The sequence below is a fragment of the Trachymyrmex cornetzi genome, unplaced genomic scaffold (assembly GCF_001594075.2).
Source record: "Trachymyrmex cornetzi isolate Tcor2-1 unplaced genomic scaffold, Tcor1.1 scaffold16, whole genome shotgun sequence".
NCBI lineage: Eukaryota > Metazoa > Arthropoda > Insecta > Hymenoptera > Formicidae > Trachymyrmex > Trachymyrmex cornetzi.
The window spans coordinates 2722940-2737237 of record NW_017296201.1 but is presented as its reverse complement, the minus strand read 5'-3'; the positions used below and the strand labels follow the sequence as shown (position 1 = coordinate 2737237).

The window sequence follows — 14298 nt, the reverse complement described above, 5'->3', positions numbered from 1 at the left end:
CCCCCCCCCCCCCCTTCTGTTCTCTTATTTGCATTTTACCTCACGCGCGTGCAGTAAGTACGCACCTTAAGTACCTTGAAACGAGCGTCCTGTACCTTCCAGCAGCAATTATCTGCGTTTTATGGTTATATTGCGGGCAGAAGCCGCACGGCAAAGCCTCTCACCACGACAATACAAAAACGCGAGGCGTGCATTACAATATCGTGAGGGTCGGCCTCGTGCATACGCTTTCTCGTCCTCTGGTGCAGCCGTTCGATTCCGTTCCGTGAGAGCGATCCTACGATGGCAGCACGCGATTTCTACCGCTTTTATGGCACCTTCGTCTGGCCACGATCTCCTCTTATTGGCGCGATTAAAGATAAACAACGAAAAAGAAAGATTTAATATCATCCGTTTGCAGGTAAAGACATCGGTCGTTATTATTTCTGCCGATAATTATGGAAAGTAATCGTATGAAAGTGAAATAATTAGCTCTTTGTCACGCATAATTTTTCTTATCTTTGAGCTAAAAAAACCTTTTCTTCAAAACATCGCGCTCTGTAGCACCGTCTTCGTCATTGAATCGTTCTGGTGACGCCAGCGATGGTGAGCTTGACCGTGTTCTTTAGAGACATCCAGTCTAATTTGCAACAATGCAAATCCGTAAAATGGACTCCGCCCATCATATCTAACTAAAACCTTTCGTTACGGTCAAGTGTTTTGACAGCAGTAAAATCAACCGTGGGAACCATGCATTGTCAAATCTCTGTTAGCCTCTGCTTGAATCTAGTCAACCGATCCACAGCGAAAACCCTCGAGTCATGAGAGTTTCGGTGTTACGCGATTCGGCTCACAGCACGCCATCAAATATCGATTTCGCCGTCGCGTTAAAGGAATTGTTAAACGATCCATCACTAGTGTCGCAAGCTGAGTTTTGAACCTGGACGCGATTACATGACTACAATATAATACGGGTGCCACGCGAGGAAATTTAAGCACGCGTCTACGAAGCGGTTGGGTCAGACAGTGAAAATTTGCGACTCATTGTCAGTTAGTCGACCAGGATATAATTTAGAAACCCAGGCGCCGAGAAATTTGAGGATTACAGAAACCTTCGAGCAAATAGTTTCGACACTTTTAATTTTATATTCTCTTTTTTTGTACATTCCTACGACCAGGCGACGTGTCAACCATATCTCCAAGGTTAATTCTCAACAATACAGATATTTTCAATATTTTACGATAATGTTCTTCCTGTCGTCGCTCACATACAATTCGAATGCCGGGATTGCAAGACAATAAATCAATTATAGTACAGAAGTTGTTGAGTTTCGTTTGGCCACGCGCTCAGCAGGTATACGATGAAATAGTTTCTGATTTTTTGTTTGATCTTTTATCTCCAGTATGTGTTTGTCTGAAATTTGTCGCCAATGTGTGCTTGCTTGAGATTTGTCACTGACCATAGGATAAAAGAAGCAAACAGGTCAGATGTCAATATATATTTCTTGATTTTTTCCTATTTTGTAGCACGTATAATGCCAAATTTTTTATTTTTTTAACTTTCCACACTTTATTTTATGCATTGTACATTTTATATCCATAAACAGTATGTTATATATAATATATATAATTTTTTATATATAAAAATTATATATAAGAAGTTATATACAGGGTGCCCCCTGTGTAATATATATAAATGTAGCATAAAAATAATATACATATAATATATAACATTAAATTTTATTAAAGGGTAGGTATTCTCATTATTAATGTAACTACGATATTCGTTTATATCATTACACAATATTTCAAGTGTTATAAAGATTTTAATGACCTACACTGAGAAAAAAATGCTGTTGATTCAATTAAAGTCTATATTACGGGCTGTCACTAACATAAGTGATTAGTTCATGTATATTTTTATTGATATAAAGGCATAAATTATTGTTTCAATAATAAGGCTTTTATGTCAATAAAAAATATGTATGAATTAATTACTTATGTTAGTGATAGTCCGTAATATAGACTTTAATTGAATCAACAGCATTTTTTTCTCAGTGTAAAATATCAAGAAAAGCATGAAAAAGAAAAACATGTGTACCTATATTATAAACGATTTAAAATCATAATATTCATATAATTATACCTAAAGTTAAAAAAATTTATATATGTGTATATATACGTACAGGGTATCCCGTAATGACCGAGACAATGATTAAAGAGAGATTCTTGAGATCATTTTAAGACGAAAATCCTAATACCAAAATTTCAAGGGAAAAAAATTTTTTTTAACATAATAAATATAAATAATTAGAACCAGTAATTGTATCTTCTCGTACATAATCTTTATATCGATATTTACAAGAAGTAATAATTAGCTTTCACTTTTACTATTTTGCTTTCGTACCACACTCGAACGCGCAAATTTTAAGCTGTATAATTCGTTAACTCTTGAAGTACTTGCAATTCAAAAACTACTATAGTCTCGACATTTTGATATTAGAAATTTCGTAATTTTTAAAAATAATTTTAGGAATCTCTCTCTCCACTCAAGCGTTGTCCCGGTCTTTATGGGAAACCTTATATATACATGTATAAATATATAAAATATATGTATATGTATTTAATTATTTATAACATTTAGTACTAACTTTTTCATATTATTTAAAGCTATTTTATATTTACATTTTATATTTATATTTACTAGCACTGCAATATTGCAGGTGATAAAAAAAATATTAACTTATATAAGATATGAAAAAAGAAAAAGAATTTTTGAAATGCTGGAGAATAGTAGATATAGTCGCAGCTACATTACGACGAGACTACTACCAATATGCGGTGAAAAATCTTTTTCTCTCTCTCTCTCTTTCTCTTCGTTCACGGATACTTGATATGCGATATACAAATGCGAGGTGGCACAATAGAGGTAATTGTGACGCCACTGACGAATGGCACCCGCGCGAGTCGGCGCGCGGCTCTGGCTAGGCCGACACGAGATATCGCCGGGGGTTGTCAAACACCCGCAGGAAAAGCGGGGCACGCGCTTTTGCCATTCCGCGGCGTGAAATGGAAGAGCAAACGCTATAATGGGGTGGCAACGAGTCCCAGGAGCACCGTTTCTTCGCCCCCTCGCTCGCGTCTTTCTCTTCACGTCTCTCTATCCTCCTGCATCTCGTGGCGTTCGTAAAATCCGTCGCGTTTCCTTTCGCTCTCCCTCTTTCTCCGTCATGCTCGTTCGCATTTCGCGCACGGATACTCGGGAGAAATAGCTCCGTAAGATTCGTTCGTTCGAAAGTATAGACAGTGACGAGCCAGATACAATATATTTTAAGAAGTCCTTGATCCTCTGCTCACACGATGATAAACTTTAGCGTGTGACGATATCATATGTTAGATTCGAGATTGACTAGAAATGATTTTGATGTTAGTTACTAATTTTAGAATATAAGTTAAAATATCAATTGTTGCCTGATTTATTGAATTGAAAGTAATACAACGGCGCTATTGAGAGCATCTAGTGCATCGTGGTCGCGATCAGCGCGTCACCGGGGCCGGATAATCGTAGGCGCGATATCGGTAAGATGAAAAACGCCGACGGTAATCCTTTCTAACTCATACGCTTACATGACCTATGCGTGAGACGAAAAAAAATCGACGACTTGCCCTCTTGAACAACAGCCTCCACGCTGTGCAAACCATTTGAGATTTGCCGACGGACTCCTCCGAATGTAAAAAGTTCAACTCGGAGTCGCACAAAGTTGCTCCGTTAACCGTGAAAAAGTTCCAGAAACTAGAAACGTTGATTTCTTAAGTCTCCCCCTCGTGTCGGATGCTGTTACAGCGAAAGAGCAAATTCACCCTCGCTATTAAAACATTGGACTTTTAACTTCATAGATATTTAACTTCGCTATTAATCTTATTCATTTTTTTCTTGATTCATTATCATTTCAATTTGCTGTGCTTATATAGCTTTGATTATAAAAGTACCTAAATAGATTATGTTACTAATTAGATTATTACTATATAAAAATTGCATAATAACGAAATTAAGCTTTGCTATTTGTTGCGATAGTTTGCTGCTAATATTTTAAACGGCTGATTTTTTCAATTCAGTTCTCAATATGTCGCATAAATGAATAATACGATTTTTTTTGCCTTGCGATAAAAATTGATTCGGAATCGCGAAATTATCTTTGCGAGCGTGGCGTGGCGAGTACCTGTTACGCGAGAAATCTATCGCAATTAAGACCAGTGCCGCATAGAGTTTGGAATTTTTTTTGATTCGATTACAATCTTCAAAGATAAAGAGTCTACTTTTTGATAAGCTTTAAGGATGTTTCATGTGTTTGTTTACGTGCATCAGGCTACGCGACGTTTGCTCTTAACGCGTCAAATATTTGCACGTCTAACAATGCGCGAAGCGTAACAGAAAAAAAGAGCGAGAGAAAAGGAAAAATTCGAGCTACATTACGTGATATCATATTGACAAAAACCATGGCGAACACTCTGTCTAATATTTATTCCTCGTTTATCTCGTGTTACACTTTATTGATATAACAGAGATTTAAACTAGGTATTGCGTAATCACAAAATAGTCGATTGTTGCGAAAAGAAAATTTTTCCTAAAAGACAATATTTTTTCTTAGAAAGAAGAAAAAGCTATTGCACAACTATTTGTTCTTAGAAAGAGAGATTTTTATTTCTCGGAAACCATTACGAGTTAATTAGTTTGTAGATGCTGTTTAACTAATGTCTTCAAATTAGGCATAATATTTTTTTTAGCGTAGAAACAACGTATTTTTCTTAATTCTTTATTCATAAGATAGTTAATTCATGTCTGTTTTACGCTTATTGATTTAATTACATCTTAATACAGGTAATTAAGTAATAATGATTGAACTTTCTAACTTATACGATATTTCAAAATTGAAATTGGAAATCAGTTGATCGAAAAATCCGGTAGCAGATAAGATATAAGTGGTAGTGAACGCATCAATTCATTAAATAGCACATCTCTCACATGGGGTGTGTAGCAAAGACGTGATTCAAGTATTATCATAGATACGCAGAGCTGGAAGTGCCCGCGATAACAATCTCTCAATCTCAATCTGACTAGATGAAAACTCGAAACCAGACAGTTCGTAATATATTGCTGCGTTATTTGAACAGATTATACGGATTTAACCATGAACGAGCACCGCATGCGTCGACGTGTGTATCACCCAACGCCAACGTATCGCCTAATTCTTCAGAGATTCTTTCTCATTGTTTACATTACCTCGCATGAATTTTCTACACAATTGTGTATAAGAAAGACATCTTACAAATAAGATAAATCTTTCGTAAGTGACTTATATAAAGACATTTGTAAACTTCGTCAAATTTGTTTTTTAAACACGTGTATAATATCGGTTTAAAATCCACGTTTTTTTTCAAATAAGTTCATATATATATAATTAAAATTATTAAAATATAGTATAAAATTGAAATATATATATATAATTACATACTTTAGACACTGAAAATATTTTATGAAGGGCTTTATGAAATGTTCTTTTTTGCTTCACAAATCTCTGATCGATAGAGCTGATATTTTCATAATTTATATCTAACAAAAATTATCAATCCAAAAATTATAATTAAATAGAAAAGAAATGAATTAAAATATTATTTTACAAATTCGGAGTTTATCACTTGATTTCTCTTTGTTATCAAGATTTAATTTCGTAATCATTGATTTAAAGAGAAAATACAAAGAAAAATCAAAAAGAAGCGTTCAAAGTAATATCAGATCTCGAAGATGATCAGATATCTTTTTTAATTAAAATGGACGTTTTCAATTAAATTTTATGAATTCTTAGCTTTTGTGGGTTGACTCTATTATTTATCCTTGCCATTCTTGCTGCGCATCCTTGCCACAAGGATATCTGGAGACACTGGTAGTGTCTCGGCGCTAAGCCAAGCGCAGCGACACTGCCGTTCCTGCTGTCCCGATACCAGCCATACTGCCACGGACTGTAGCCATTCTGTGTACCGACGAAAAGTCTAAGGTCGCTTGCTTATTCGTAACGCCGCGAAGGCCTCGGAGTTCCCTTATCGAGGAGTGGTGGATTAACGTGCACGCCTTTGATCTCGCCGGCGGAGCCTTATCTAATCGTGTCCCTCTCTCTTGAGCCATCTCTTGCCGTTCCCACACACACAAACACGCACACACACATTCTTACATCCCTGTTTCTCTTTTCCTCTCTCTCTCCATTCTATATTTTGTGCGCGTGTACCGCCAAGAATGCCACGTCGTAAGAAACGCATTCACACTGTACGATTACCAGCCACTTCTCTTCTTTTTTTTTTTTGCCGCCTTCTGGCACGTCGTTTCCTCTCATAAGAAATAATCGCGCTTCGCGTTATTCATTGCAAATCATAGATGCATCTCTCATTCTGTAAATGCCGTTATTTCAAGTGTTACCGTAATTTTGTATGTGTTCATGTATGAGTATGTGTGCGTTGCCTTTTCTTTTACTATAATAATTATGACTATCATAAAATATGAATTAATCCGCATTAGAGAAGTTAATAACTCTATATATCTTCCTACTTTTTTAAAATAATTTTTATGTGCTTAGAGCATGATTATAATCGTTTTATATGCAAGCTATTAATGTGACAGTATATTTTATACATATAGTGCTGTTGATGTTTCATTATATGTATTTGTAAAATTTGTAATTAAAACTAATTTTGAGAGCAACGAATATCATGAAAAGCAATATATGAAAATATTAATGATGTTAGATAGCAATTATCTTCCTTAATTGCTATCTTAATATTTTGTTTTTCTTAATCTTTATTACTTTCATACTACTTTGTCATTACAACTTTAAGGTAATCAGTTACATTAAGACAAATACTTACTCTAAATTGTAAATATTCTTTACTATTTTAACTATTTCAAATTTTCTTTAACACAACTTTTTATTTATATTAAATATAATTAGTATAAATATTAGTGCTAATTAAATTCTTTTGCTAAAAATAATTGAAATAGGATGAATATTATTTTTATATATACATACATATATACTAATGTTACTTGTATATAAAATAGGCTTGTTTTCTTAATATATTCGAGTAAAAACTTAAACGAAATGAATTACTCATTGCAGTCAGAATATTTTTGGCAAAAATTTACCTGGTTCTTTCCAATGTTTTTTTTTTTCATTTTTCTTCTACTTTAATTTCTATTAGCGTCTGTTATTCGCAATTACGTTAAGAATTAGCAAGCAAATGTTCATATCATATATAGATCTTCTTGCGGAATGACTTAGGCAAATTACTGCCTCTCACATTCTTTAGCCTGACGTGAAATTAATTACGAAACATTTACTTTGTTAATGTCGCCACGCGGTATACTCGCTGAAAACGTTATCTTTTTAACGTATTATTGACAAGAGAATCAGTATGATAGATATTAACCGCGTAATAACACCGGTCGTTATCTGCCTCTTTTTCAGGAAAGACTCGTACAAAAGACAAATACCGAGTGGTCTACACGGACTATCAAAGGCTAGAATTAGAAAAAGAATTTCACATGAATCATTATACTACTATCAAACGCAAGGCGGACCTCGCTGCTCAACTCGGTCTTACGGAACGTCAGGTAAGTCACGTTTCTTTATCAATGAAAATTCTCAAATTATTGCGTAGGACGATTATTAAACGGATCATTTCTGTGCAGATAAAGATCTGGTTCCAAAATCGACGGGCGAAAGAGCGGAAGCTAATGAAAAAGCAGCAAGAACAAATAAGAGAGCGGCAGATGAGAGCGCAAGATGTTGCAGCGGCCGCCGCGGTAGCAGCCTCTACGGCGGTGGAGGTGGTGGGTGGAGGTATGATGGGTTATTCCACCGGTGGAACGGAGATGGGTGGGATGCTGGGCGGTCTGATGCAGACCAACGAGAACACATCTTCCGTGCCTCTTTCAACACCTACGACGTCGACATCTCTACCCACATCTTTACCTACGACGCAACCGGCGTCGCTGCCCACGCCACTGCCTATGCAATATCCAGGACATTCTAATCCAATGTAAAAGGGTCCGCTGCCGGGAATTTCGAACTCCCCGGAACAACTCATGAGGTGGGATGATGCAAATGGGACAATGAGGTATCTACTGTTTATCGCTTCGAGCACAACGTACAAAGGGTTTTGCGAATAGATAAGCGAATGGATACTGTAAGATAATTATAAAACGCGTATAAGATAATTAAATGTAACTCTCGCACACAACGGCCTGTGATAAACGACCGTTGTTAAACGGATCGTTCGTGGATTACAGATCGTGGAAAACGCTTTGATCTCACTAATTACTCCGGATTTATATCCACGGCGATCCCCGTTAATATAACGGTCGTGCTTTCGATATTTTACGTTCTATGCTCGCGACACCATTAATTTAGGCAAGAGCCTAAAACTCTGCGCACGATGGAAGAAATATTAGAAACAATGATAAATTTGTAATATATTACAGAAATACGAAAAATAACTATTTTTTATTTTTCTGTGTTCAATATTTATATAGTCATGTTCCCAATATTTCATTCTGCGTAGGGTTTAAGTCGGAAGTGAATATCGAGTGTAGATTACATGAATGTCTTTGTACTTGGCAATTTCGAGTAGAATCTAAAAATATACGTCCGTATTTAGATATTCATGCAGCCTACTATATGATCGTGTTTCGTAATTGTACCTGGATATTAGGAGAGATTTGAGGGGAAAAAGTTTTAAAATAGACAGTTTGTTTGACTATCCTGATAATAGGGAGATCCGACCGTCTGCGCGAATCTCAAGAATTACGCGTGTAGTCTAGTTTTAAGATAGGGACAGTAGTATCCGAAAATAATCGAGTTATCCAAACAAAGTGTATTAACTCTTTAACTACGGCATGCAAAAGAGCTTCATTGTAAGTAATTTACACAGAAAGATACGCCACAATTGTGACATTGCACGGATTTATTCTGCATCGACATTGTAAATTAACTGCGAGAAGCGTCGTAAATTTCACTTGCCTTTACTGCAACTGTTTCGATTTCCGCTAGATCTCTATGTACGCGTATTATTCTATATATAAATAGGTATATGCGAAGTATATATTATTTTATATATAAATAATAGAGGTGTGCAACATTCATAGCTGAAGAGTTAATTCGAATCGGATTCAATTCAATTCACCAAGCGCTGGATGCTCGAAAATTTTGGATATTACTCGTGTATCATTACTAGTCATCAACGTAATTTACGATGCTCCGTAAATGTAAAGCGCAAAAGACGCTTTAAATATGTACACGTGGCGCTGAAACGTATACATAAATGCTATAGTGTATAAATAAAAAGTGCGCATGGCATTATACAAATTAACTACTATTTCATTTATTATGATTGATCATTACTTTTCTGTATCGACATTATCCGCGCAAAAGTATACGTTTTTATGTACGTTTGTCATGACGCGTGCTTTTCTATTTTTTCTTTTTTTTGTATTTTTTTCTCAACGGATCAGTAACATAGTTATATTATACCATATTTTTTATTGTATTATAACTCCATTCGATTCGTTATATTGAGTACCTACATTTTTTTGCGTCGAGCAAAAGCTAATAAGTGAATGCTCACAGCTTTGATCATGATAACTATATATTAGGATGACGGAGAAAATAATAGTAATTGTCAATATCGCGCACACGACGATCGGGTTGCCACGACTTTAGATGTACCCGTGAACCGGTAGATAAATTTAAATCAACTGTAAATAAATTAATTGTTAATTTAATTTAACTGTAAATACGTACGTTTGTATATTAATGTGTTTGTAAAGAAAATTAAAAAAATATATGTGCCTTACGGTAAGGTGGATTGTATAGATGGATTGTGTAGATGGATAATGTCGATATGAGGATAATAATTCCCAATTTGATATCTTAATATAATAGTATAATATAATAGCGTTATATCTGTTAATAGTAAAGCAAGCTACTGCTTGAATATTACGATAACATCCGCGAAGTCTATATTTTCGCTAGACTTTTCGAATATTTCTTATAGCGAATATTTATACAACAAATTGACGATCACTTCGACAAGACACTATCTCCGTAATTGTAAAATTAGCAAATAATATTGTTTGTTGTTTTATAACATGAAAAAATTACCGATGTAATATTTAAATCTCCGAATAATAATTAAGAATAAATCTTGTCTGTTACAATCTTTTTTATCTATAGAAATGTTTTTTATTGTTGCAATCCAAAAATTGTCCAGTCTTTTTTGAATTATAACATTGTTGTATGATAATGCTTTCTCTCGTGAACGTGCGCGCAAAAAATTTTATATTTTTAATTCATTTTTTTAATGCAAAGTATTGTTAAAATAATGTTATCCGTTTTTATTCAGTATTTTGTAATAATAATATGTACTATAATAATATAATAAATTAAATAATATAAAATGGGGCTGTGAACCACTCAGGATGTTATGTGAGTAGAATTATTTTTATAAATAATCAAAATTTATATACTGACATTTCGACCCCTATCGGGTCATTCTCAATGTTGAATTATAATTTTAAATTATTATCAGTAACGGCACAAGATGCTCGCAAATTAATCATGTAACGAACGCATTTAATCCTTGGATGTTGACTAGTGGAATTATGGCAGGATTTTCCTGTCATAATTCCACTAGCCAAAATGCGAGCAAAATCCTGCCATAATTCCATTAACCAACATGCAAGGATTACATGCGTTTGTTATATAATTAATTTGCTAGCATCTTATTGCGCCTTTACCGGTAACAATTTAAAATTATAATTCAACATTGAGAATGACCTGATAGGAATCGAAACGTAATATAAATTTCGATTGCTTATAAAAAGATTTTTACTCACACAACATCCTGAGTAGTTCATAGCCCCATTTTGTACTATTTAATTTAATTATTGAACCATTATTCTTTATTGAATTATAATAATATAATTTTTTGTAGATAGATGATATATTCCCACAATGAAATGAAATTTTCAATTATCCGAGCCATCTCTTTGTCAATTCTTAATAAATTATGTCAACGTTTCGTGAACTTTGCTGTTTACTTTATTAGGGCGAGAAGCGCATTGAAACGTTGACATTGTCAATCACGACACGGCAATAACCCGCAAACCTTTGGCATCTCTGAAGAAAATACCCGTGAAACAAAAGTATTACAATATTATTATAATTAAAATTTTATGTTATACTATAAAATTTGATACAGCCGACACAAACATTTTATTCGCAACTCATCGAAATTATATCAGATTTAATCGTTGCTCTTAATATTAATTTATGCGCTTATTGAATTTTCAGTTGATAATTTGAAAATCGTTTGGCGTCGCGCATTAATCATTACGGCGAATTTGAACGCTGTCTTAAGACAATTAGTTATGTGTTACCCGAATATGATTATTATTTATGAATCGGTTCGATCGATTTCGATTTATTATACTAATGCAACTGGCGCTTAATGCTTGCCCAGTATTTCCATCTCGTGCAGTGTAAATCAAAGAATATATTTACACGCTTTTTAAAACTTTTAGAATAAATTTTACTCTGTAAAGTGAAATCTCATTTTAAAAAATTAAAAAGTAAGTCATTCTTTTTCAAGATTGGCTAAATTTTCATTCTTTAAAGTAAGATTTCACTTCAAAGAATTTAGAGAGAATAGTCGAGATATAAGATGGGGACGAACGCCGACACAATCCGACGCAATGAGATGCGACGATAGATGATTAATTGATTGAGAGCATCGACGACCGTATCTGTAACGGATTATTAACACATCTCGACATACGTCTCATCTTTATCTACTCGATTTCGCATACTCGATGCAGGTACACTCACAGAAGCGTACCTGCAGCTTGCGGACATAAAAAATCGCGGGAACGTCTCATCTCTCCTCGCAGCGCCAGAAATTGAAGATGCGACGGCGAATTGAACAATGGTTTCGAAACTGAATCATATCATGTCACGTGCACTAACCTTTTCCTTTATGCGCCCATCCCTTGCAATTGGAAAAGACTGTTTCTTCGCATCTTGTAAAAATTGATTTGGTGTGTCATTCCATGCAATTGGAAGTTTTCCAAGATTACATGCGAGGTTAATACTGAGACGAAGAACAATGAGAGCGCGTATCCGATAATATGTGTTTATCACTTCACGGTAGATATAGTACTGATCATTCGCCCGATTTTGAAATGCCCGTGAACAGAATCAAAAATTCAAAAAAATATTAGCATCGTAAAAATCTTGTTTCGAAAAAATATTCGAGCATACAAACTCTAGTTTTGAAAAATAATTGATTTTTCTTTATAATACTTTATATAAACTGAATTATATTCGTCGCATTTCTTAACGAATTATGAGAATTGTTTCGCTTATTTCTTATTTCTTGGTATTGGTAATTTAGTCGAAGGCGAGTAAAGTAGATGGTTAAAGGTAATATATAGAATAATCGAAGAATATAAAGCGATCGATCGCAATTCTGAACGACTGATTATCATAGAGATAGCTTCATACGTTTAATATCGAATATGATCGCTTCACGGCGAGTAAATTACGGATTCGAATATTACGTACAGTTCGGAACAAAAATAATGCATTAATTTTCTTTTTCGTAGCAATTATGATAAACAGGATTGTCACAGACCTGAAAAACGGGAAAAACCGAAAAAAGTTATAGAAATTTAAATTGGAAAACCTGGGAAAATCAGGGAAAATATAAAAAAGTCTGGAATTTAAGCTTTGCTCAATTCCCTTAAAAAATACTGTTATTCTAAATAATTATTATAATTTTTTAAATAATCTATCTAACATTTATAGTCAAATACTAATTTTCTTTTTGTCAGTATTGCAAACTATATACTAGGCCATGCAACAGTCATTATGTTAAAAGAAATATAATTATTCCTTTTTTAAATGTAGAAATTAGATAGAAATTTCTCACAATGTCAAGTTTATTTTTTGTTTTAATTTCCGTACAGTTTAATACGAAACTTAATTTATTTTAATTAAACTTTGTTATAATTAAGATACGTATTTCATTAAATATATTTTTAACTTTAAACTGTAACATTAAAATTCAAATAGTAAAAACAATTTTAATAAATCAAATACAATAAAGAAAACCAAGAACAATCAACTTTTGAATGTTTCAAATAATACATTATATATTCATTATATTAAATTAAATTTTAATAAAATAATTAAAATTTATATTTTATTCAGTATTTTTAAGACGTCTTATGTCCTGGTTTTAAACTTTGCGTTGCCTGGATTGTTTTTTTAGTAATATAAGATAGCTTTCTTATAATTCCTGCTTCTATAAATGTTAAAATTAACATACTTGATATTGGTTATGGAAAACTTTCTATTGTCATCTGGAAAACCTGGAAAAGTCAAGGAATTTCAAAATTCATTTTTTGTGGATAAATTAATTTGTTTAGCATCGAGTCTCCATCTTAGGCGATTTATATAATTTGCATCAGATTTCAAAACATAATTTAAGATATATTTTAGAATTAATCATCAATGCATGCACGACGTCTATTATCTCATTAATAATTGTGGTAATGATAAATTAAGTATATATTGATATAGCAATATGAAAAACACATTAGTTAATCGCATCTTGACATTCGGATGTGACTGCAAGCGATCAATCCAAGATTATCCAATTCACACTATCGATTTAATTCTGGTTTAGGGATTACGGAGTGCGGATTGTCTCTTTACCGAATTGCTCGTCGCTCCGCATCGGAGTTGTTCGCTGTCTCGCCGTGGGCAGTGAACGAGTCTCGTTAGCGATTGCGTGTAAACACAAACGTAAAACCGCGTAATGCATTTTATGCGCGCACGCGAATCATCAACCCCTGTTCCAGATCGTACCCCATCCACGCATTCCGCGAGCGCAGACGAAGGTGGCAACGAGTCCCGCGGGTGCACTGAAGTTAACTACCAGATCGATGTCCGACCCCAGTCCACCCTGTGTCCCCCTCCTCCCCCTCACTCCATACTGAAACCAACCCCCGACATTTCGACGCAATCGAGCTGGTCTGTCGCCGACGAACCGACAACTTTACACGGTTTATGCGACACAACTCTAGCTCCATGATTTCTTCCCGACGGCGAAACTCTCTCAAAAGTTCGTTCCGTAAACATGATCATAACTATGGAGTAACAGTTTTAAAAAATTAATCGACGTAATCGTGATCGTTTTGTGATGGATAGC

The 14298-nt window shown here is 34.4% G+C and overlaps 1 protein-coding gene across 1 annotated transcript in view; it reads left to right on the top strand.

Annotated features, from left to right (window-relative positions):
* cad (homeotic protein caudal) overlaps positions 1-8453 on the top strand; it is a 13002-nt gene extending 4549 nt beyond the window's left edge. The window contains exons 2-3 of the mRNA XM_018503789.1: positions 7494-7639; positions 7718-8453. Coding sequence (XP_018359291.1) covers positions 7494-7639; positions 7718-8071 — 500 coding nt within the window. The 3' untranslated portion in view covers positions 8072-8453. The remainder of the gene's footprint in view (positions 1-7493; positions 7640-7717) is intronic.
* Positions 8454-14298: the final 5845 nt, after the last annotated feature.